Source organism: Mycteria americana, chromosome 2, assembly GCF_035582795.1.
Source record: "Mycteria americana isolate JAX WOST 10 ecotype Jacksonville Zoo and Gardens chromosome 2, USCA_MyAme_1.0, whole genome shotgun sequence".
Lineage (NCBI taxonomy): Eukaryota > Metazoa > Chordata > Aves > Ciconiiformes > Ciconiidae > Mycteria > Mycteria americana.
The window spans coordinates 103,224,890-103,248,700 of NC_134366.1; the positions used below are offsets into that span (position 1 = coordinate 103,224,890).

Genomic DNA, 23,811 nt, shown 5'->3' on the forward strand with positions numbered 1-23,811 from the left:
CCCTGTGGCTGGCTGGACAGATGTTGGGGGTCATAAAACACCTGGCCTCAATGTGTTCAGTCTTGCATTACATTGACTTTCCATGTGGTTTTTTTGCTGTGTGGCTTGCTTTATTTATTTTTTTAATTTTCACAATAATTGATATTTCAGACTAAGTCCTAGGTTTCAGACATTTGCTCTCAGAAATCAGAAAGCATGAGTCATATTTAGGATAATAAAGAACTCAAAAGCCTTTTAAGAAGGGCATTATCAAATGCACAAAGAGTAAGAAAAAAGGATACTTTGACCTGTTTGGGATGGAGAAGCATCCAAACTTTCAAGGGTTCCCTTAAGAAGGGAACCCTTCTTAGAGACCACTAAGAGGATAATTAGAGACCATTAGAGACCACTGAGGATAAACAAAGTTTGTATAGAAAACATGACTGTATTAGTTGAAAAATCTCTAACTAGAAAAAATGTGTCAAGATCAACAAATATGTAAGGAAACAAGTGTGTGGGAAGTCATCACATAAAATAAATCAGATAGAAAAGTAGCAAATGGGAACGAGAGAAAGAAGACGAGAAAAAATGGATGAAATTGCTTCACAGGGAATGTGTTTTGCAAACGGCGTACTGAATCTTCATTGATCTTTGTGCCTTTTTGGCATCCTCACACACCACTTCTGAAGAGGGAGACACAGATTTCCCAATAACAGTTCCCTCTCCTCTGGTGCTTTCAGACTGTCTACACATCACCTTCAGTTTCATTTTTGAAAAGCTGAACGGACTGCTACTCTCATGCCACTCTCCCACTGTTCCCTTCCCACCCACATTGTTTCTAAAATATGTCCTGCATCCTCTCTCCCAATTGTGGTTTTAACAAAGCAACATAAGGAAGTCGTGTACTGTTGCGTTTACTTTCCTTCATTGAGATGTGGGTTTCTGACCATGATGTTGGGCTTGTTTTAGGAGTCATCCACCAGTAAAACTTGATCAAACCTGTTGCATCCTGAAGCAATTGAGTAAAATAGAGTTATGGCTGCTGTAACCTAATCACAAGCAAAAACATGTAGGTGAGCTGTAATTATCAAGGGTTCTGCCATCTGATAACATTTACAGCAAACAGAAAATTAAAAGACTTAAATCAGAAGCAAATGAGTGGAAGCTTTTTCTTTTTTTTTGAATAACTGACTTCTGACTTTTCCCTGGAGTTGCATATAAATCTCATCTCCACCAGAGAATCTATCCCGAACATTTTTCTTCACTGGATGTCGGGGGCTGAATTTCTGTATTCTCCTCCAGCACTGGAAGTACTTGAGACCCAACCGATAAAATATCTGGAAAGGATGAGCACAAGGGCTGGTTCATCAGGTATATGCCAAAGTTTGTCTGAAAAAAGCAAAATATGTATTGAGACGCAACTCACGTTAAAGTAATCAGATCTATAGAGGATCTCACAACCCAGATATGTTTAGAAAAACAATCTTACTTTAAGAATAAGCAGGTATGTACTATCTCCATGTAATTAAGAACATTTTTAACTAATGAACTATAATAGACTGGTAAACAAAAGCTAACCCCATGCTATTCAAGAAGAATACCTTAAGTAAGTGGATAAATAGCATAGTATTTCGTCATGAGCTCCATAGTATCATACATGTAATTTACACTCCTTCACAGTCTTGTCATTTAATGACTGTTCTGGCCTCTTGACAAGTACAGTTAATGCATTATCACAAATAAAGGCTAGGCAGAACAAGAACGCATGTATGTTCAAACAGTGAGGAAAAGTCTTGCATCTTCTACCATGAATTAGTCGCTTTGTTAACAGAGCTTTGTTCTGTCTAGCCTTTGTGAATTTCCCTTCATTTGTTTTTATGCATATTTTAGTATATTTTACAGAAAATATTCAGGAAGTTTGTTTTATTAGGACTACCACTTGTTATCTGTCATTACCTGTGAAGCCATCCTACATAAATATTAGAAATACTTAAGATATGTGCCCTTGTGATACCGAATAATAAAGAAAAGGGGAACAGAATAACCACTTCACCCGCTGACCATAAAACCCTCGCAGGCACTGAAAACCGGATCTGGGTGTCTGCACTCTTATGTGTGGTCTTAATCTTAAGCACGTTGAACGTCACAGTTGTAACTGTGAACAGCTGGGTGTGATCTGGAAATGTCATAGTAAGAGACTGGTGTGTTTTTGTGGTTTTGTTTTCCAACAGTGGAGAATTTAGAAATGTGCAAGAAACAGACTTGCAATCTCATGATAATATTTTCCAAATGATTAGATAATAGTTAATTAAAGAAATAGATAAAGTAAGAAATAAAGGAATGCTGAAGACCATGTTAAATTGCTAATTGATTTGTAGACTTCAGAATGTCTTTGTTCTTCAAACTGAGGATCTTGGAAACCCAATACTAATTTTCTTTTTTTACAGGTTTCAATAAAAAGTGTTTTGTTTTGGTAGGCTACAGTCAAAATGTACCAGTCACTCTAAAGTGTAAAGTAAATAAATAAGCAAACGAAATGCATTTGGTATTTCTGAAAAAATACATTTTAAAAACAAAACTCTATTCTCTTTCTTCATTTCCTGATTACATTTACTGCCAATGCTCAGATTGATGATCCTGAAATTGAGGGAATGCATTTACAGCAGGTTTAGAAAAATATACTAGGTAAAGGGAATTGCAATAAATTTAAAAAATAGTGCTAGCTGGATTTAAGGGAGCATATGTGACAGACTAAATATGAAGGCAGTATGTTTTCTCCTGTTCTTGCACTGTATAATTAAATAAAGATACAGTAATGAGGTAACACGAAACAGCTTTTGGTCTTTGAAGAATTAGCGAGAGGTAAGGCTGAGACCTAGTCCCAAGTAAGAGAGATGCTGTAAAGCAGAGATCTATCCAAACATGGCCTCAGCCTCTGAATTTGGGTCTCTCTGTTTCATTTGTAATCCTAAACATCAAAAAGAAAATCAGCTCCCAAGCAGTGTTTTTTTGGCTACTTCTGCTATTCCTTCACCTCACTGGCATTTCACATACATGGGGACCTGATTAGGTCCCCATATATAGTTGACCTGATTAGGTCCCCATATATAGCTGGACACTTTTTGACTATCTGTGACCATAATGTTGTCAACACTGGTGGACACAGGGTAGGTCCTTATGGTCAGTGTTCTAGTATTTAACGCTGAGGAATGACTGCAGCACAGTAAGATCCCGATCCTCTAGCACAGTGACTGTGTTAGATCAACCATGATCCTCAAATGGTAAGTTGGTATCTGTTTCATTTAAAATATTAAAGTACATAGTATTATGTTTCCATTCTTGCTTTTCTCTTATTTGTTGACAAGCTGTGGTTTCTCTATTGGCATAAATGATGTGTTTTTCAGCCTTGTGGTTAATATCCTGGATTTACTTCCTATACCCTAGTGCAAAAATGACAGTTGCCATAATTTTGTTGTTTTAAAAAATCAGGCAATCATAAAACAAATATTGTAAAATGAATATTAGTCCATGCTATGCCACATTTCACAGAGGAAGGAATTTTATAACTCAGCCGTGTAAATGAACTTATTTGATACATAAGAAGTTTTTTATTTATATTTACTGTATTAACATCTTGATTTATCTTAAAACAAGACTAAAATAAATCTGGGAAGATTGTTGACTGTTGAGAATTTAATTTACCATTTTTCTGTTTTTGTGAATCATTTAGGAAGATTTTTTTTTCTTAAAGCACTTTAAACCATTCAGAATTATTTAAGAAAAGGCATGTGTGAATACATCTTATCTTCAGGAGTTCTCAAATACTATTTTAATACTGGTCCTTAGTATTTCCCTACTCTGATTGGGCATCTAAAGTCTCCTAGTATTTTTTTCAGTGCTGAGACTAGGTGATGCCTAAGGAGTTTTCAAGGTGATGGTATACTGATGGTATACATATTTTAGTACTAATACCCGCTTGGAATTGCTGACTTCTTTGTTTTCTGAATCTTTTTGTTCTTAAGACCAAAACTTAGCTTGTGATTACCAGAAGTGGATTTAATATATTTTAAGTAAATTTCCTTGTTTTTCCAATAATTACAAATATTGACTCAGCAAATACTGATAATAGCAACTCCCCCCAAGCAACCACAAAAGCTGTGCATCCTGCCATTTCAGCTCTGTTTCAAGGGAAAGATAAAATGTAGAAATTGGCCCTTCTCACATTTCACTGTTGAAAAATGAGGCTTTCGGACGCAGAGATTACAGCCTGCAGAGTTATTACAATGAACTGCATAATCTCTCTCTGCTGTTGCTACCTTTTCCTGGCTTCAAGGGCATTTTATTCCGCGTATAACCTCCCCAGAACACACCAAGAACTGGGCAGGGAGTGCTGGACTGTGAGTTCTGTGGCTTTATCTGCTCGGTCTTCTGATGGCACTAGGGGCTCTTCCTATCACTCAAACTTCACAGGGACAAAAAATGTAAAGCTTCTTGATTAGTAAAAAGCACAACACTTCACTGCTGGGAGAAATAGATAAAACGTACTTATTCTTGCCAACAGTGAATCATATGATAGTCATCACACTCACTTGAAGGAGGAGCTGTAAAATGCTGTCATTCTTGCATGTTGTTTCAAGTACATTTACTGGATCAACAGTAATAGGCACTGCTTAGATATTCACTGACAGAGAAATAGCCTGGGTGCAGTATCTCCTTTTGTAAGGCAGAAACCTGAGGTGCTACATCTGACAAAGGCTGAGATGAGATGCCTTCAAGCTACAGCTCCTAAACAATCAGTTAATTCAGACTAGCACTTGGTAGGGAAAATGCCCTGCTAGAATGTGTAACAAGCACATAAATGATACTGCATGCTAAAACTTAGCTTTGGATGGATGAGATGGATTAATTTTGCCCCTAGATGTAGCTCTCAGCTGCCTTCTCCCAATAGATTAATCTACCTGTGCACGTCTGCTCATTTTATTCATACAATAACATAACCTCCCTCCCATGCAAAGGTTTGGGAGATGCAATTATTAAAGCCGAATATTTTTTTTTAATGTAAGGATGTTTTATTAGCTCTGGATTCACCGAAACTTATTAGTAAAGCATTACAAAATAGGAGAGTGGAAGTACTCACTTTCAACATGCTGATTTTTCATATTGGAAAAAAGGGAAACTTTTAACTTGGTGTCAAAAACCCGGGTCTTGTTCTGTTGAAAATCTCTGGACAGCAGAATGTTTTCCTAAGAACTGATTTTCCTTTGCTCTACCTTAAATAAATGCATTTTCCAGTTCAGCCACCAATGAGAAAAGAGAACCATATTATTTCAGAGGTCTATTAATTACATCGATCACTGTTTGCAAATGTTCCAGATCTTTGGATGAAAAGCATCGAATAGTGTAAGGCCCTGCATTACTATGAAAATGATGTTAATGATGCATCTGATAAGAGAAGTCATTTGCTATCCTTGCTAATGTTTCAGTAAGCAATCCAAAGGCACAGCGTCTAATTCTGCAGGGAAAGAAGCTCTCCCAAGGCACAATGAGATACATAAAGGAGGATCAACAGCCCGCAGGAAAAAACACAAGCCTTTTAGTGTATGAGGGCATGTGCAAACATAATGGATTTCCCTTGATGTACCGCTATCTGTACATTTATGCTGGGGCAGACTGCTAATGCAATTCCCTTTGCTACCTTGACAGCAAGTCCCAGCTTATAGCACTGCTGCAAATCTACCCACAGGGCTTCCGCTATTGTTAGCATTAAACTGCATCTGCAAAACACAGCAGACAGGCAAGAATTCGATGTTCTCTCCTTTCTGTCTATGTGTGTTTTGCATCAGGTGGTGACGTATGTGAAACAGTGCATGGCTATTTTTATGCTATTTGCTTAATGTAGTTACCTAGCCTTTTGTAGTCTCCTGCAGTAACAGAGAGAGCTCTGTCACAGGAGGAGAGCTCATTTTTCCTTTTCAGCCAAAATTACAGAAGGAATCCTTAATGAGCGTTTCTTCAGAACTGATGGCAGCAGAGCTCAAGTTCACTTTGTAGAGGTGTTTGCGTTTTATTTCAAACAATGTGATAAAAGGTTTCATAAAAAGTAAATGGCTAGGCTTCAGCACCCTGCTTTACATTTCTCAGGAAACATGCAAATTGCTTGTGTGGCTAATTACAGTAGCTGGTTCTGACTTTCAGCTGCAACCCATCTATGCAAAGCCTCAGTCTTTCAACTTGGAGCACCAGGTTCTCAGCGGGATGGAGAAAAACATGATTTCAGAAATAAATATCAAACCACCTCTTACAAGCCTTACTTTATTTAGCTCATTATTGAAGTTCATTGACAGTGCTGTCATTTGGGCTACCAGTTTGATAAAGTTTGACATATTTTTCCAGGTTGGTGTTCTTGGAAAAACAAACCAAAAAAGGTAAATATTGACATCTGGCTCTCTCATTAAGCATTCAGGATTTGCTATCCATTTGTATGTGCAGTATCTTTACTGTTTTGGAAATCAAGCAACTACAACAACCTTTCAAAAATATCAGTTCCCCTTCTACTGGGAAATTAGCTTAAATCTTATTTCGCTGCATTTGTTTTTTGTAGTTTGAATTGCATTATTGACAGCTGGGAACAAGCACTGCTAAATTCCTTCACTGAATCTGTATCTGATAAAAAAAGAAAATGTAGTCTGTTAGATGACTCCTTAACAGAAAAGCGCATGCTAGAGACATGAGTCACCAAAGGATTAGCTCTGCAATTTAACACAGTCACAATTTAACTCAATGTTCGTTCTCTCTCCCCCTTGTGAACCATGAAAGGTTTGGATCAACGTCCTCTGCTAGGTCTGCTTAGCACACTGAAGATGCCATAGTCCTCGGGTGCTACTCACTGATAACCAGCTGGTGACCACCATCCCACAGATGACTTGCAGGAGGGATTGCTCTGAGGTCTTCTCAGACCAGTTCAGGCAAAATAACCAGATCAAACTATCTCTTTCAGCTGTCAAGCTAACCCAGAGGACTTGGCCTTATGCAGAGCAGGGCATGCTCACAAGATCCCATCTGCCAGCAGTGCTGAAGGCTGGGAAAAATAAAAAAAGCTGAAGGCCCGGTTCTTTGCAGCATGAATATTGTTGCGCAGCTGAGGGAAGCAGAGCACTCCCCCACTGTGAATAGCAGTGCTGTGCTCTGCAGCGCCTCGCCTTGCCATGCATCTTTTATCTGGCACCAGGTTGTTCTCAAGAGGCTGGATTGCTCTCTTTGCCTTAGTTCTGTTTGAACGAGTTACTTGGTTCTAGGAGTGCTTGTATCAAGAAAACCTTTGCATTGCTGAGTTAATCAGAATGAAAGAGAAGCTCATCTTTGCTGCAGGAAACATGCAGAAGATGCTTTGCCTCTCCTGAGAATCTGTGTCCTGGGTAAGGTTTTGTTGCCATTTGAGAAGGTACCTGAATACAGAGTGCTTTGCCTCTACGAGGATTCAAGTCATAATCCAGTAAAACCCATGTGGGTAGAGAAAGTCCTCTGCATACCGCACCCCAAGTGGCAGCTGGGCAGCAACCCTGCCCAGAGTGCCAGAACGCGCTCTAGTGTCCCAGATGTTCCAGCTGTGGCTCACCATTACCTGGAGAGGGCTCCTGTCCTCAGGCTACCCACCATGGCCAGGAGCTCATCTCACAAAGGCACATGTGCTGTGGCGATCTGGATGCCAGAGCCTGCTGTGCAACCCTAAGTCATCTCAGGTCAGCGGGAAGCTGTGCCTAGGCAGCCGGCCCCTGCCTGCTCGCCTCTCCCCATCTCACTCTGCACCAGGCGGCTGGCTCCGAGACGGAGCCGGCAGAGCTATTCACCAAGGATAACATTCATTGAAAATGTAGCCCTTTGTTTGCTTAATGAGTCACTGAGACGAATCAATTTATTTTTTTTTTTCCTAACAAAGAATGCATTATTTGTAACTTGTTTGTGCATTGTTTGGGTGAATAATTTTCAACCTATTTGTTATTGCTCTGCCTCTGTGCTGTGCCCAGTCTCTGGTGTTTGGCTGGTATTGGTGAGGCTTCTGAGCCCTGACTGGCTAACAAACTTTTAAAACGTAAGTTCAATGAACAGGAAGCAATAAATTTAGAGTAAGGATTTTCAGCTAAATAAATACTTATGAGGAGATTTGTGAAGCTTTTGGGATGCCAAACTGTCTGGCCATTGTCTGAGCACTCTCAATTCCAAGAAGCGATGCAACCTTAGGAAGCAGGACTCCAGACGAATGCCTGTATTTCACAATTATTCTCCAGTCACTTTCTTAATCAATTACTTTCCACTTTGACTATATTCACATCTGCTCTGTTTTTCCTGCTAAGTAGTTTCTCACAGTAAGAATAAAGTTTAGTCTTACGAGCTAACTGTATCATTTCAAACACTTTCTGATTTTTCTGCAGATTCCTCATCTTGAATGACATCAGCGCATCAGCTCGTGTTTTTCAAGAGCAAAATAAACACATTGTAAAGCAGTACATACTGAATAAAAGCAAGCACAGTAAGAAATAATGCATATTAATAGTCAATTTCTGAATAAAAAAACGTGTTGAGCATTTTATGGAAATAAACGATGTCATATCTGCATTGTAAGTGCATCCTCTTTTTACTGAAAAAACAAATGGTAACGATTAGCATAACAACTTAATTGTGAATATTCTCTCAGCATGTATTTCACTATGCGTGCAATGAAGTCACTACATCTTTCTATACAGCTATTTTGGAGTACTGTACTGACCTTTCTACCTCTGGCAGCAGACAGAGACTGCAGAAATTCTTTGTTTCGTTCCCCAGACTGTTGATCAATGCAGATAATTTGACATCTGCTGCACGGACCCACAACCTGAAATTTCAGTTAAAGAAGGTTCACAGCTGTATATCAAAGCAGTACAACACAGAACAGTACAAGCTTCTGACCATCATAATATCTTAAAAACATATCTTTCACACACTTCCTGTGTTCTTCTCTGCTTTAATTACGTAAGATGTCAGGCCCGTTCACCTAATGTAGGTACATTTTCAAAGGGTCTACTTGCAAAGGTCTCACTGATTTTTTAATTCACTTTTTCTTTTCTTTTTTTCAGGAAAACTTTCCCAGAGACAGAATCTGAGAAGTCAAAAACATTTACATATTTGTATTTCCTGATGGCTTCACTTCATCTACAGGCTGGCAGAGCTACTTGCCCAAAGGGGAACTGAATACAAAATTAAGATAGCGCCTCAGGATGTAAACCAAGGAGGATTTTCTTGGAGTTAATCTAACAGGGTTTGGTTTACATTGTTTCAGTGCAGCTGAAATACACAATATTCCCCATTCTTTCTTATAGGCATAGCACTTGTAGATAATCAGAATGCAAGATGTGAATTTTCACAAGTTTATATAATCAGAAGGACTAATGAGAACCTCTACTGTAACATCATACAGAGCATGGTTCTTAAAGTTAATTCTACTTTGAACTAGGGTGTGTTTTTAGGGAAAAAAGCTGCAATGAATTTCTTCTTACCTTTTAAAGCATTAAAATTAAGAAGGAAGACATATTCCAGTTTCCCTTAATATTGCAACCCTAACTTTAGCAAAGCTGTACATTATAGAAACTGTTAACAGTATCTCAATATACACATTCTACTTTTGTAAAATGTGTCGTAAATTTCAAATAGGGCAAATAATTAAACCTGACACTGCAAACATTTTTATATGCTGATCTGAAGTGCTATTTCAGTTCTTTGAGGTACATCTAGAACTGCTTGTACACCTCTTCAGTGTAATAATCAAAACCATACATTTGGCTCAGCTTTTTCAGAAGGTGATTTTCCATAGCCTTAATCTTTTATTAAAAGAACAAGAAAACAAGACAGAGAAGGAAATATTTTTCCCTGCTTTGCTTTGTTCAACAGCTTCTTCTACCTTTTTCCTGGCATCAAGTACCATTAACATAATTTCTACTGTTACTACATCAGTATCTGAATAAGGACCTAGCAGAGACTGGAAAAGACAATGCAAGTTGCGTAAGCCTTTCTTTTTCAGCTTGCATTCCTAAAGTATTTCAATGCCAGAAACAGGAATGCCTTTTTATTCTGTAGTTTTACAGTATCTTCCACAACAGGATCCTGAGCTGAGATCCCTAGTGCAGCTCCAGCCTCCAACAAGCTATACACCAAGGATTTTGTCCTCATTTCCTACCTAAAGAAATTTTTCCTCAATTTTCTGTAACTCATATTACAGCTTACTGATCAAAGTACACATAAGAAGAGAGCAGATAAGTCATAATTTCTATCCTTACTGAAAAAATGGCCTTTCCATTTCTTACAGTATGCTGACCAGAAAGAAATAGGAGTGATGTCTATCACAGCTTCTAGATCTGACCTCAGCACTTCTGTTATTCACACCTTCATTATCACCTAGGCAATGCATTTTCAAATACATATTTCATATCTAAGGACCAGACAAATCCAATAGAACGTGTAATACATGTGTGTCATTCCCTTAGGTTTCATGTGTAGCTTCTTCATGGATCCTTTGCTGAAGTTTTTCTCAAAAGAATGTATTTGCCAACAAAGTCTAACTCTTCAGCATTTTCCTTACAGTACAAAGCACAATATGTTGTTAGATATGATATGAAGCATAACATATGAAAAAACCCTACCAGGCTAGACTTAGAAACATGTGTTCATGTATACGTGTCAAAATGTATACAACAGAGGGCAACAGACAGTGATCATTCACTTGTATTCATGTCCAGTCTTTTGGCAGTCAGTTTCTCGATGTGCAGCAATCCGAGGTTACATTTGGACTACTATGCTTAACAGCAACCAGTATTCTCTCGTGACATGCTGGCTAAATATTTGCTGCAAACTGCCTCAAAACAGTGATTATTTTTCTGCTCAGTTGGATAGAGGTGGGAAATTTTATGAATTATGAAATTAAAAAAAAAAGGTGTGGAGAAATATGTCAAAACCTCTCAATTATATTTAAGCATGTTTGCCAGAGGTCATAGCATGTTTGGGTTTTTTACACACTTCACAAACTTCTGTGCTGCCCATGTTCCAGTCAAAGCCTTGCAAAAATTGCTCTGTCTCCAGGGGTCAAAATACTTTGTGATAGACTGGGACTAGGACAAGGGAGACAAGTTCGCACCTGGAATCGCAGAGCACCTATTGAAATCTCAGCCCACTCTTCTTCTTCAAAGGACTCTGGTGCACTGATGACAATGTTGGCACGGAAACGTCGAATTAATTCCTCTATTTCCAATGGCTCTTCCAACCTTCTCACAGAGTTGACAGAGAAAAGAGAAAATAAGATTTATTAACTAGTTCTGCACTAGATATTTGTGCTGTAAGAATCTAGTGGCTAATATGATTCAGCGAATGTTTCTCCAGAATAACCTGGACCAAGTTTTATTACAAAGGCTATGAAAATGGCACACGGTATTTAACTATAATTTGTAAACCTTCAATTATAATTTGTAATCCTTCAACTATAATTTGTAATCCTCTAGGTGGCTTCTTCAGGGGTGTAACCTGGAACTGTGAAGTAGGTATGAAACCATGTAGACAGGCGATTATGAACAATGCATATGAGAAAATTCCTTATTAGTTATCATATGTAAGGCTAATGGTAGCAAAGAAAAGATCTTTTGAGTTAGCAATCATTTGACTTGTTAAATGCTTCTATAAAGAAGGCAAATAGAAGCTTATTCTGCACATGCTGCAGTGGCAAAAGGGACAAAACCAGCAGACGCTGAAGGTGAAAAAGGCCAGTAAAGGCATTTTATGAGAGAATGTATTCCTCATATTATTATTATTTGCCTTTGGGATGCCGCAGATTGCACCAAATGATAGGTGTTTTGAAAAAAATTAATCTCTGTGTGGTGATATCTCCACCTTTTTACAAGCATTTGAACTGCCAGAGTGTAGATTTGTGTCAGTACAGAGAACATATATGAGGCAGACAGAGCAGCAGATTGCATACAAATATCAGAAATCTGGCTGTACCTTTGAATTGTCATTCTTCACTCTCCTTCTAAAGGAGAACCCGGCCAGTACCAAGACAGCCCTAAAATTTGCAAGGGAGTTCTCAGCACCATTGTTAGTGGGGAAAGCATTTATTTTTGCATTAGCTATTATGGACGTGAACAACTTTCAATACTCCATTAGCTGTAGTCTGACAGCTTTTGGATATGACACCCTATAGCAGAGGCAGAAACCTGGGTAAGTAGTGAAAAGAGAAGTTTCTGTCCTGGGAAAAAAACAAATTAAAAAAGTAAGGACATACAGCTTAAAATGTGTTTTAATTAAAATGAGAAAAAAACCCATGCAAAATCAAAGCACAGGGAAAACTGTTCACATCAAGCAGTCTTGGCAGAAGAGGCCTGTTAGGTGAAAAGAAGAGCTTATTTTACTTAGTCTGGATGACCTTCTTTAGCAGACAAATGTGCATAAGGATAAGCTGCCTGTGCAGACTTTCAGTCAAACCACACAAGCCCTGCTCCAGCGAGCCTTCGCTGTTCACAAGGGCTCCAGCAGCCTCGGGGCAGAAAGTGGCATGGGAAGCTGAAGGGCTACAGGTTTTCCCTGGAGATCCCACAAGCAATCCCATGGCTGAGACACAATTTGAAATGACTGCAGGAGATAGGAGCCAACAGAAAGTGTAACCTATGCCAGTGCTCAGACAGGAAGGGAGGAAAATAGGGGTTAGTCATGAACAAGTTCAGTTATGCTGGTGTGCTTCCCAGCTTTGCTGTGGGCTCTTGGGGCTTGGATGCTGTGTAGCCTCTAGTTCTGAATGCATTTTGTGACACATCAGTGCTCGCCGCCCCAGCCAGTACCCGTGGGGGCATCAAAAGCCCCAGTAACCTCAGAGCTGGGCCTGCAGCATCCTGAGCCAGCTGCTGAAAACTATTTCTAGTTTCTACTGGTTTATCCCTTGCTGCTGATCCTCCAAGACTGCAATGCCACTACTCCTAGTCTCTCTGCCTTCAATCTGCTCAGGCTCACCTCCAAAATACCTTACCTCTGCTGTGCCTGTGCCCAGCCCTCCGAACTGCTTCTAATTACTTGGCAGCACATAGCTGAGTAAATGCCCATCATCTCCCCCCCGAAACGTGCATTGGCTGCATGGAGTGACAGGCACCTTCCTCCTGCATATCTCAACTGGGATCTGTTGTGAAAATCAGTGTATTTTGCCAAAGCCAGCCTGGGTACTTTGGACTTTTCATAGTATGGGCCCTGCAATCCAGAACGCATTACATATATTTAACAGGCAAACTTGAAAATGAGCATTTGCATTTTCAAGGGTGTATTTCTAGCAATAACATTTGAGCGTAAGGCCAGGCCATGGGGATTTTCATGGAGGTGACCTGTAAAGGCAACAACAGAGAGGTGGATGTCTCCATATACATATAGCTCTCCAACAGTATGTGACATTCTAACTTCCAACTAAATTGCTGTTTCTGTTTTAGATCACCTCTCAACAGCCAAGTGCAAACTAGAAGATTGATTTTTACTTACAGAAGATACAAACAAAGAGAAATTATTAAAACTCAATTGAAGATTAAAATTGTTTTATAAATCTTAGCAGGTTTCCATTAAACAAAACCAAACCCACTTTCCAAGAAGCTAAATAATACTTTCTAAAAAATAAAAACCTTTAATAAAGACCCATATGCGCAGATTCTAGAAAATACATTGCACAGTTCAGTGTTTGGAAAGTTCGTACACCACAATTTAGTAACAGTGCAAAATGATGACGCTGTACACATATGCTGAATTCATTTCCCCAACACCCTGAGAAAGCACTGCATGGTAAAATAGGGAAAACTTTTCCAACTTGTGCTGCTGAGTGGGAAGCAAGATGCTTCTCAGGCATCATGGCAGCTCCAGTCACATCTGGAGTTTCCTTTGAAGAAAAAGAGATTACAAGTCTAGTTGTACTGGAAGATATTAGGTGCAAAATCAGTGGATCATCTGACATTGCACGTTTTACCGAAGTTCCCTGTCCTCCTTCATCCTCACTTGCCTTACACCTCTTCTTTGCACTCAGATCCCATGTCTGGAAGGTTCCTCACTGGGCCTCACCATGGTAAAAGCCCAGCGTTAGTAAGGGATGCCTAAAGTGTTGTTCTCTCAAGGAGATGTAACCAAGCCAGTCAAGCCTCAAAAGAAGGCATTAACTATCACTGAGAAAGGGTAGTCAAAACAGCTGATAGATGGACTGATTCACCTTTTCCAGGCATTTTTCCCAGAGGAGCACTGCCATGATATGCTAAAATTGCCCACTGTCTTCTCCTAAAGAAAGAAAGCCCTCAGGCAATGCAAGCTCCAGTGGTCTGTAGTGATGCTTCATTCAGTCACTCATTTTAAATCCTGAAGCTATATACGTATCCTCCTACAGATATATATATATATATATATATTTATTTTTATATATATTTTCCTCCTTTACTCAAAATGGGAATTTCAATGCAGGGGGAATGTTTGGTGGGTGCCTAAGAGGAGAGAAGATGACTCCAAGCAGAGGCAGGGAAGTTTAGTGAGACAGGAAAAGGGGGCTCAGAGACAAATGCTGGGGCTGTGGGATGCACAGCTATAATGGTGGCCTTGAGGGCAGATTTTCTGTGGATTTTGAGCCTGTCCTACTTATATTCAAGAAACAGCAACTTTCTACTGTCAGCATATGAAAATTTATCTGGTAATGGATTCTTTATCTTTGAACTGTGGGCTGGCTCAATGTTTCATTTGCTGCTTGTATCTCCCACTTTGTACAAGTAAAGCCAAATTCAATTAAGAAATGAAATTAATCCAGTCCTGCAAGTAGTTTTAAAATATTTCTGTTGTGAATGTTTGCTGTAAATCTTAATCCTTCCTATAGGAAAGAAATAGTTCAGCAAGTAGCAAGATTTTGTATTTTCACCTGCCAGATTATTTATGTTGAGAAAACTTAATTATCCTTGTTCTTCCCACAAATAGAAGTTGGCTGGTTCCCAATAGTCTCCTGCCACCAAATCATTTGACAAGAATTTTGTTTAAGTCTTCCTAAAGATGACTGGCAGAAAGATTATGTTCAAGCATTTAATCCAAATTTTCAGAAGTCATACAGGAATCAGTAATTATACCAGTTTAGTACCTATATATTTGTTGAACACTGAAAAGTAATTCTCTCTAAATTTCCAGATAAAACAGTTATATTGACATCTTATGGCAAGATTCTGGAATCCAAGACCACTGAGAGACATTTGGAGACAGAAGGATCTTACCTTGCAGAAATATGTTCTTTCAGCTGCAGAATGCTTGCTACATTTATCAGGAGGTATTGTGCTTCGTTCACAAGAGAGAGTGAGATGTTTGTAGCAGATGCTAGACCTAAAGAAAGGAATCCAACATTCTAAAATGATCGTTAAAAATCAGGAAGATTATACTAGTAATTTCACCTCATCCTTCCTTTGACCTCTTATTCCTTCTCATTAAAAAATTATTCATTCAGCTCCAGACACTAAGGAAAGATTCCAAGAATCCCCTCAAACCTGTAAATGATAATGATGCAATACATTTAGAAACTGAAATAGAGCTGAGATTTTACCAAATTTGTAAAACAATTTACAAGAGCAATATCTATGGATTTTTGATGTTCTTTCCATTTGATCCTTTTTTATAATGAAATTTAGTCTAAGAATAAATTCTTTGTTTATAGATTTTTCATCATCGTGAAACTCATGATCATTGAGTTTCCAGACAAAATCATGGTCATGATGATAAAAAAACCCAGACTGGTGTACCTGTACATTTTCACCAAATGTAACAACTAGAAGGGCAGCATAAACACAGTTTGGGTATAAATGTACCCTTTGAAACCTACTAGATCAATACTGAATGACTCTTTCACCCTTTATCAGGGTAATTATATAGTCAGTATGAAGTCCACGAGCCTGATGTTTACTATGTGAGGAATCACAAATATTTTTAAGAATGACAACATACCTTTTGTATTTTTCTGATGCGATCTGTTCATGTCTGAACTTTGTCTAATCAAGCGACATGGACGACCAAGAAACAAAGAGAACCACTCAGCAATTCTTTCTCCACAGTCATATGTTTTTACCCTATTATGAGAAAAGAGGGACTTAGCAAATTTGATTGCCCAAACATTAATTTGCAAAGCTGAAGATGAATTACGAAGATGTTTATTCTGCTTCTTCGAATACAAAATACAGAATCTGTATTCTCTGATGAGTGATAAAATAGAGATGTGAAGGTCTGCATAATTTTATCTCCCAATTTCCTCAACTTTACTCTGTTAGTCTTGAAGTTAATATTCATGAGATCTAATTTAGTTTTATACAGAAAATTACTGTGGAATAAAGGATTAAATAATCGTAACGCTCAAAACACTCACTCTGAAGTACAGTAACTGGTAGCCCATATTACAATGTTGCAATCAAGTATTATGAAAATGTTATTCTCTGGTCTGTGCTTTTTACTAAAACAAAGAGGATTAACCTGAGGTGAATTTAAGATTTCCCCACTGTGCCACACTGTATGTAATTTTTAATGATCCCATCAGATACAATGATGTTAATTCCCTGATTTAATTCATGTTAGTACAGACACTCCACATTAAAACATGGCTCCACTAGCAAAGCCCAAGTATCTCTCCATCTAAAGATGGTTTCCATTACTAGTACATCGCCTAGCGACTTATGCAAGGCTGGCAATAGATTTGCCTTCTTTACCTGGCTGTAATCTCTCCTAGAAAGATTTTGAGATCACCTCTCTCAGTTCAGGAAGGGCACAGATCAGACCACTAGGAAGGGATCCTATCTGCCATTAGATTCCTCAGCCCTGAGTAATCTTAACTTCAATCTTAAATTAGTTATCTGGGTTCCCCTCACAGATAACGGAAAGAGGTAAGTAGTTCCCATCTACATCAGACTTTAGGATGGGATGAGTCACACTCTGGGAGTGTTTAACTCTATTGACTACAAAAGGAGATTTGACTGACATCTAACTTTTAAATGGCATAAACAGATAAGAGGAATGCAAATTCTCATGCTGATCTAGGCAGGATTCTTGTAGTAAGGAAAGTGAGGGAGCAGTGGTCCTATGCTCACCTTTTTGTCCTATCCAGCCAAAGAAACTGATCTGCATGGAGACCATCTGCTCTGTGAAACAAGAAAAACAGTTCCTCACAGCAAAAGATGCTAAGCCCTAGGATTGAGAGAAGTGGATTTGCTTTACGAAATGCTTTGTAGGTTCAGCTGAGTTACACGGGTAGAAAGCCAGGACAAGTGAAATCAAAGAGATTTTATAATCCTGCAGGGATAAGATCTCTCTTCAGCAGTTGTTCTGAATTTTGATCGTGGTGCAGCTCGGCATCCCTCTCCCCACTCTGAGACTGGACTGATGCTAACCACAGCTGCATCTAGCCAGCGACGCCCTAGAGCTGAAATGAAACTGTGGTATTATGAGATGCAGGTATTGTGGCAAGAAACAAGGACCAAAAGGTGAGACTCCACATGAGATTCTATAGTCTGAGCTGAGCAGTTCTTGTGTCCTTGCTGGTCACTGTGTTAGGGAGAAGGCTGCTAACGAGAAGGCACGAATCTTCCATGGTAACAGTACAGGCGAAACAAATTCCCCAAATATTTTTTCCCACCCAAACAGAGGTGCTAGGGGCATTTAAATTCTCTCCTGAGCCAATTACCTCTAGCAGCCTGCTGGGGCTTAATACTGTATAAATCAGGATCAAAGTTTTGCCCTCTTTTTTATTTGCTTACCATTTTGAGTCACAGTGGCCGACTTAGAGACACATAGCACTCTTAGCATTTCATCAAATGTCACTGTGTAGTTTTTGTATTCCAAGACTCCTATGTTTTCAAATTGCTTTCCCTTATCGTCAGACCATTTTCTGAGCAAGTACCATCATCTCTTCAGGGTCTTATTCAAAGTTCTTCTGTTGTCACTCAATTCTACTCATTTTCTGCTTATGTTTATTTTGGTTGAGTATTACTTTACATCTGTCAGCATGACATTTCACTTGGCACATGTCAGGCAATTTATAAAGGAGGGCCTAGTTCTCTCAGATTTTACTTGCTGTTTGCCTTGAGTTCCCCACTCATCTTCTTATGTTGTTTAGCTTCAGTTTGTTACAGCTGGTCCCTCTAGCTAGGTAATTTATAGAACAAGAAACAAGGACAGCTGAAGTCTGAATATTGGTCCCAAGGGATATAATATATACATTTACGCACAACAGGCTCAGTTCACCTTGTTTTTAACTACGCCTTTGTCATCTACCACTGATACCTTTCCTTTGATCTCTTTGATATTGTGGCCTGTCAAAGAGGAGGCTCTGTCCCTGCCTCTTTCAGTAGAGCACTAACCTTGAGCATTTAGGGTCTTCTACAACATCAATAACCTTAACATCACTAGCTTCTACTTGCATCTGTCCACTGTTAGATATTATACTAGAAAGGCATGTCCCTCCGATGTGAGCAGCACATGCTGATGGACAACCCCTGCTGAGATGAAGGCTAACACTGATGAATTGCTTCACAAGGGAAACTTGGGCTCATTAAACTTTCATGGATGCTGTGAAATTAAACTTCCTCACGTTTGCAGAAAAGACCCCAGACAACAAATCACCTCCTGTCCTACTGCAAAGCACTGTTTTGCTCCTATTTCCATTTTTTGGCCCTGGAGGCTCCCCTGCTGAAATGCAGGAACCTGACATCAGCGCTGTTGGATCTCTGAGCAGTTTGGGAGCCTCATCAATGTTGTCCACTCATTCTGCTTTACTTTCTGCCTTGTTTACTTGCTAATCACAGTCCACTCTGTGCAATTTGTCTTGCATCTCGCCTTTGTCATTCCATCCTGCCATGGTTTAACCCCAGCTGGCAACTAAGCCCCACGCAGCCGCTCGCTCACTCCCCCCTGGTGGGATGGGGGAGAGAATCGGAAGGGTAAAAGGGAGAAAACTCGTGGGTTGAGATAAAGACAGTTTAATAGGGAAAGCAAAAGCCACGCATGCAGGCAAAGCAAAGCAAGGAATTCATTCACTACTTCCCATGGGCAGGCAGGTGTTCAGCCATCTCCAGGAAAGCAGGGCTCCATCACGCGTAATGGTTACTTGGGAAGACAAACGCCATCACTCCAAATGTCCCCCCCTTCCTTCTTCTTCCCCCAGCTTTATCTGCTGAGCATGACACCATATGGTATGGAATAGCCCTTTGGTCAGTTTGGATCAACTATCCTGGCTGTGCCCCCTCCCAGCTTCTTGTGCGCCTGGCAGAGCATGGGAAGCTGAAAAGTCCTTGGCTAGTGTAAACATTACTTAGCAACAACTGAAACATCAGTGTGTTATCAACACTGTTTTCAGCACAAATCCAAAACGCAGCCCCATACTAGCTACTATAAAGAAAATTAACTCTATCCCAGCCAAAACCAGCACACATCCTTTTCTTCCTCAGAACTCGAAGCAGTTTCCCGTGAAAATTTCCTATTTCATACATTAAAAATGACACAGTCAGTGACATGAAAGACAAGCTACAATAAATAGTATGGCAGCCAATTATATGTACACAGAGAGAAAGATAACCTAGCCTATTTTACAGCCTGTAATAGATGGGCTAACCATGGGGAAGCTAAGGATGAGTCAACACTAAGGGAAGTAGGACAGATGGTTAAAACAAATGACTCTTGGGTGAATTCCACTACCTGAGGAAAATAAACTTTTCAGAAAAAGATCCTCTTTATCGTCTGAATAGCTAGCAGAAAAGAAGGAGAATATAATTTCCTGCATGGCTCCATGGGGAAAATGGCCAGGTCTTCTGCTGGTTTGTTTATGTGTTACCCTCAGAGAAGCAAATGTAGAGGGTTACAAAGAATTTGTATACCTTGGTTAAAAGAAGACGTTAATCTGTAAGTGGCTCTTTTAGTTGGACTTACCAAGAGACTCGGTGAAAAGAAACGTAGTAGATAATGCAAATGTACTTTAGGAAGGCACTTGATATGCTGCCACTCAGAAAACTTAATGAGACTGGGAAGTACTTAGAAAATATAATGGATAAACACTTAAGTTCACTGACAGGAAACTAATTTATGCATAATGTTATATTTCACTGAAGTGGTATGTCTCTTGATTAGAGTTAATGTTATTTCACATACTCACCTGCAATCTTCCCAAGATTGTTAAGGGGACACTGACCAACATGGGTGGTCAAAACAAAATTAAAAAGGGTTGTAAATATGGAAAGCTGTTTATAACCTCAGTGGGGTCTAGCAATTTTGAATCCGCACAGTATGAAATGGGCAAAGTTGCCAGCATCATTACTGTCAAATGAAGGAACAGATTCTAGAGTCCTGCTGAGGCCCCCAGTTAGCATTTAGAAGTAACTGGGGACACCTTTCCCTTTTCTCATCCTTGCAGCAAGTAAAACAAAGATCTCCCTTATTCAAGTGAGTGCCAAGTCATCACAGTCTCTTGTACCATCCTTTCCCCCGCTTTTTAATTCTTATTATTTTTTAGTGTTTTCTACCAGACATGCTGGGCATGCCAAATTACCTATCTAAATCTGTCTTCTGGTCCACTAAATCATTCATTGCTTTCCACCCTCCCTCTCTTTTTTTAAGGACTTCTGCCCCTGTGTGTCCATCCAATCATGTCCTGAGTGTCATTGCAGTGATTTTCAGCTTTGATTCCTTTCTGCTCTCACTCACCTGTGTGAACAGACTTTACTCTCATAGATCATGGCCTCTTTTCCAGTATTTTCTTCTAGTGATAGAGCTATTGGGTCCATGCCTAGATGGGTGGAGAGCAAACCATATTTAAAAAAAAACATTTATGCAGAAACATAGGGTCATGAAAAAAAGTTCTTATTTTTGCACCTGTTCACAATCACAGCAGCCTCCCAAATAGCATGTGAAAAAAATCCTTTCTTTTTGCTAAAATTATATTCTCTGCCTGCAGGTGGCTCCAAATGATAATGGAAAGAGCAATGGCTGCAGATGACCTTGGTACCGAAACCACATTAAGGAATATACAATTTCAGCTTTGAGTAGCTTCATTCTCTGTGTATCTCGGGCAACGGAACTGGCACAGAATTACTGCCTCAGTCATGGTTTCTGTTGAAAGGATAAGTTTATCACTGTTGTGCCCCCTCTAGCAAATCAGGAGATAAGGTTAATCACTCTTGGGTTGTTTTTTTCTGGAGTGGTGGGATGGAGTGATCAGAAAGATGAAAGATGAAAGATGGAGGGGAGTAGGGAGAAACAAAAATAAGCACAGGCTGTTCAAGGAAAGAAATATAATGTGTCATAAAACTATATTAATTTAAAAATAAAATGTACGGAAACCACTAATGAGAGAATTATTCCCATCTATCCATCCCTAAATTTAAACCAGATGAGGAATCCCTGGTAATCATCTATGTTAACAGTTTCTTCCATAGTTTTCTTATCTTGAACAGAATGAGCCAAAGAGATGGAAAGGCTACAATGGCTTACTAGAACTAAAAGAAAAGCTGTACTATTTTCCTTTCTGCTAATTGAAAGCAATAATCTGAAATGACGAACAAAGGATTTTACTGTGTGGCTGCAATGAATCCAACTCTTTTCAATTATACTACAACATAAACCAGCAAAGACTGATCTCCTGTACCCCAGCTTTATATCAGCATGTTTCAATTTCACTCATTACTTCCTGTTTATATTACTGTAGTACACATAAGAATCAAGCTTTACCAGCTCTGTGATACAGTGAAATCAAATTGTTTTATTCTCTTCTGAAGAATAATGAAATGTAGTTCAGATTCACTATATCCCAAAGATCACCTCTGTTCCACGCAAGTTTTCAATACAGAAAGACATCTACTCCTTTTTTAGCTAATGATGTTAGTATACTTCAGAAGTGAAGACAGAGGAGGAAAAGCTAGGTTCACTTAGGAAAATCAAACACGTAAGTAATAAATGCATTGAACTTGCTTGCAACAACCTGAAAAAGAAGCCAATGTTATCATCTTATAAACTAGAACTAATGCTCTTGTACTTTGAAAAAATTAAACATTAGCATCATTATTTCTGGGAAAAAAAGATTTTGAAAGGTTTCGTCCTTTATGCAACCTTAGCTGTTATATCTTTTACAAATACTTTCTAAGCAAGGCATACTCACAAAATTTCTTAAAACAGAGTCTCAGGGCTTTAAAAAGCCCTGCTTTTATACACCAGCAAGTGTATCACATTTTTACTGAACAGTACACATTTTACAGTGATGTTTAGGTCAGTTAAACATTGTTAATTACAATTTTATTCTATCTTAAGGCAAAAAAATAAAGCAGAATATTGCCAGTTACTAAAATGTAAAAGCTGTCATTCTCCATGGTCATTTGCTTCATAATAAAATTCACAGATGTGCTCACAGTATTAATATAAAAAAAAATGTTCTTGTCTTTATAGCTCCTATTTTCAGTCAATGAGAAAAATTAGAGGTCTGTTATTTCAATAGTCTGAAATATAAACTATTCATGTATATTCTTTCGTCAGTGTATGCACTTAATTCCCATTATTTTTATTGGCAGTTACACATGACTATTTGAAGGCACAATAAACTCCATAAAGTGTAATTAGTTGCTCAGTTTTGCTACCATCTTTCTACTCCAATATCTTAAAGGGCCTTCACAACACTCAAAATTTCTCCCTCTGTGCAGTGGCAAACCAATGCCCAACTTGCCAGAGTAATGCTGATCATTAGCTAAAATGGAAAGAGGGAAATTAGCCTTCTACAGAAATGTATTTTCAGCTAAAGTCTGTTTGGCTTCCTTTTATGTCGGTCAGGAACAAGCCCGGTGTAATCTGTGCCCCCCTGTATTTGACAGAGCAGGACAACAAGATTTCCCTTGATTCCCACTCAAGTAATACGGCTTCTAGAAATAAAGGCACTTGTTCCTGCCCACCTTTGAGTTGCTGGGAGCCTAACCATTAACTGCTTCAGTCAAGATACAAGTTGTCTGTCTCCACAGGGGCTTATCTGAAGTTAAACCGATTTTCTCAAAGTGGGTCCTGTGATAGCAAGGGTTAGTTACACCCTTCACGTCAAAAAGAATAGAAAATGCCTGTTAACAACCACATAGCCTAAGAAAATAATTCTGACAAAATTCAGAAATGCAGCTTCTCAAAATTAAAATCTCACTCCCTCTACTGAAGTAAAGTACAGCCAATGGGAGACCAAGGACAAACCCTTCCTCTCCCTCTGCTCTCACTCACCCCCTTCCTCAGGGATCAGGGGAATACCTAGAGCTCCCCAGCTGCCATGCAAGCCAATTTATTTTGCAGGCATGCCAGGGAAGGATCCTAAGCCTTTGAACAGCTTTGGCCTTGTCTAGAGCCCCAGTCTGATGTCCTTGCTACCCACGGGGATGACAGGATCGCACAGCCGGGTCAGTCAGACAGCCGGTCTGCCCATCCAAGGCTGGTTGTTAGACGGGCTACGGAGACATGCTATGCACAGAGGTTAAAGAAAGAACATGAAGTGGTGTCTCAGCACACAGAGGATTCAGCAAAAGGTATTAAAGTAGTTACTGTCACACTAAATCATGCTGACGATTTTATTTTGTTGGACAGAGAAGACAGAGAATATTAAACCATTTTGAAATAAAATAGCCATAACAAAGTTTCCACTAATGGAAAGTTCTAGAGGGAGAGGAAAGCACGTGCCTGGTGGGGGAGAGAGAACAGACTCATTATATTTTAAATGTGGCACAGATAAAGTCTTCACCATAATCTAATAGTGTAACAGCAAAATGTTCTTTAAGAATCCTGCAT

At 39.2% G+C, this 23,811-nt stretch overlaps 1 protein-coding gene across 1 annotated transcript in view; it reads right to left on the reverse strand.

Moving 5' to 3' along the window:
- Positions 1-373: 373 nt before the first annotated feature.
- The window catches only part of MOCOS (molybdenum cofactor sulfurase), a 225,560-nt gene continuing 202,122 nt past the window's right edge, over positions 374-23,811 (reverse strand). Inside the window, exons 10-15 of the mRNA XM_075494151.1 lie at positions 20,713-20,794; positions 15,979-16,100; positions 15,258-15,363; positions 11,141-11,267; positions 8,744-8,848; positions 374-1,368 (exon numbers count right to left, since the gene is read on the reverse strand). Of these exons, the coding sequence (XP_075350266.1) occupies positions 1,222-1,368; positions 8,744-8,848; positions 11,141-11,267; positions 15,258-15,363; positions 15,979-16,100; positions 20,713-20,794 (689 nt within the window). The 3' untranslated portion in view covers positions 374-1,221. The remainder of the gene's footprint in view (positions 1,369-8,743; positions 8,849-11,140; positions 11,268-15,257; positions 15,364-15,978; positions 16,101-20,712; positions 20,795-23,811) is intronic.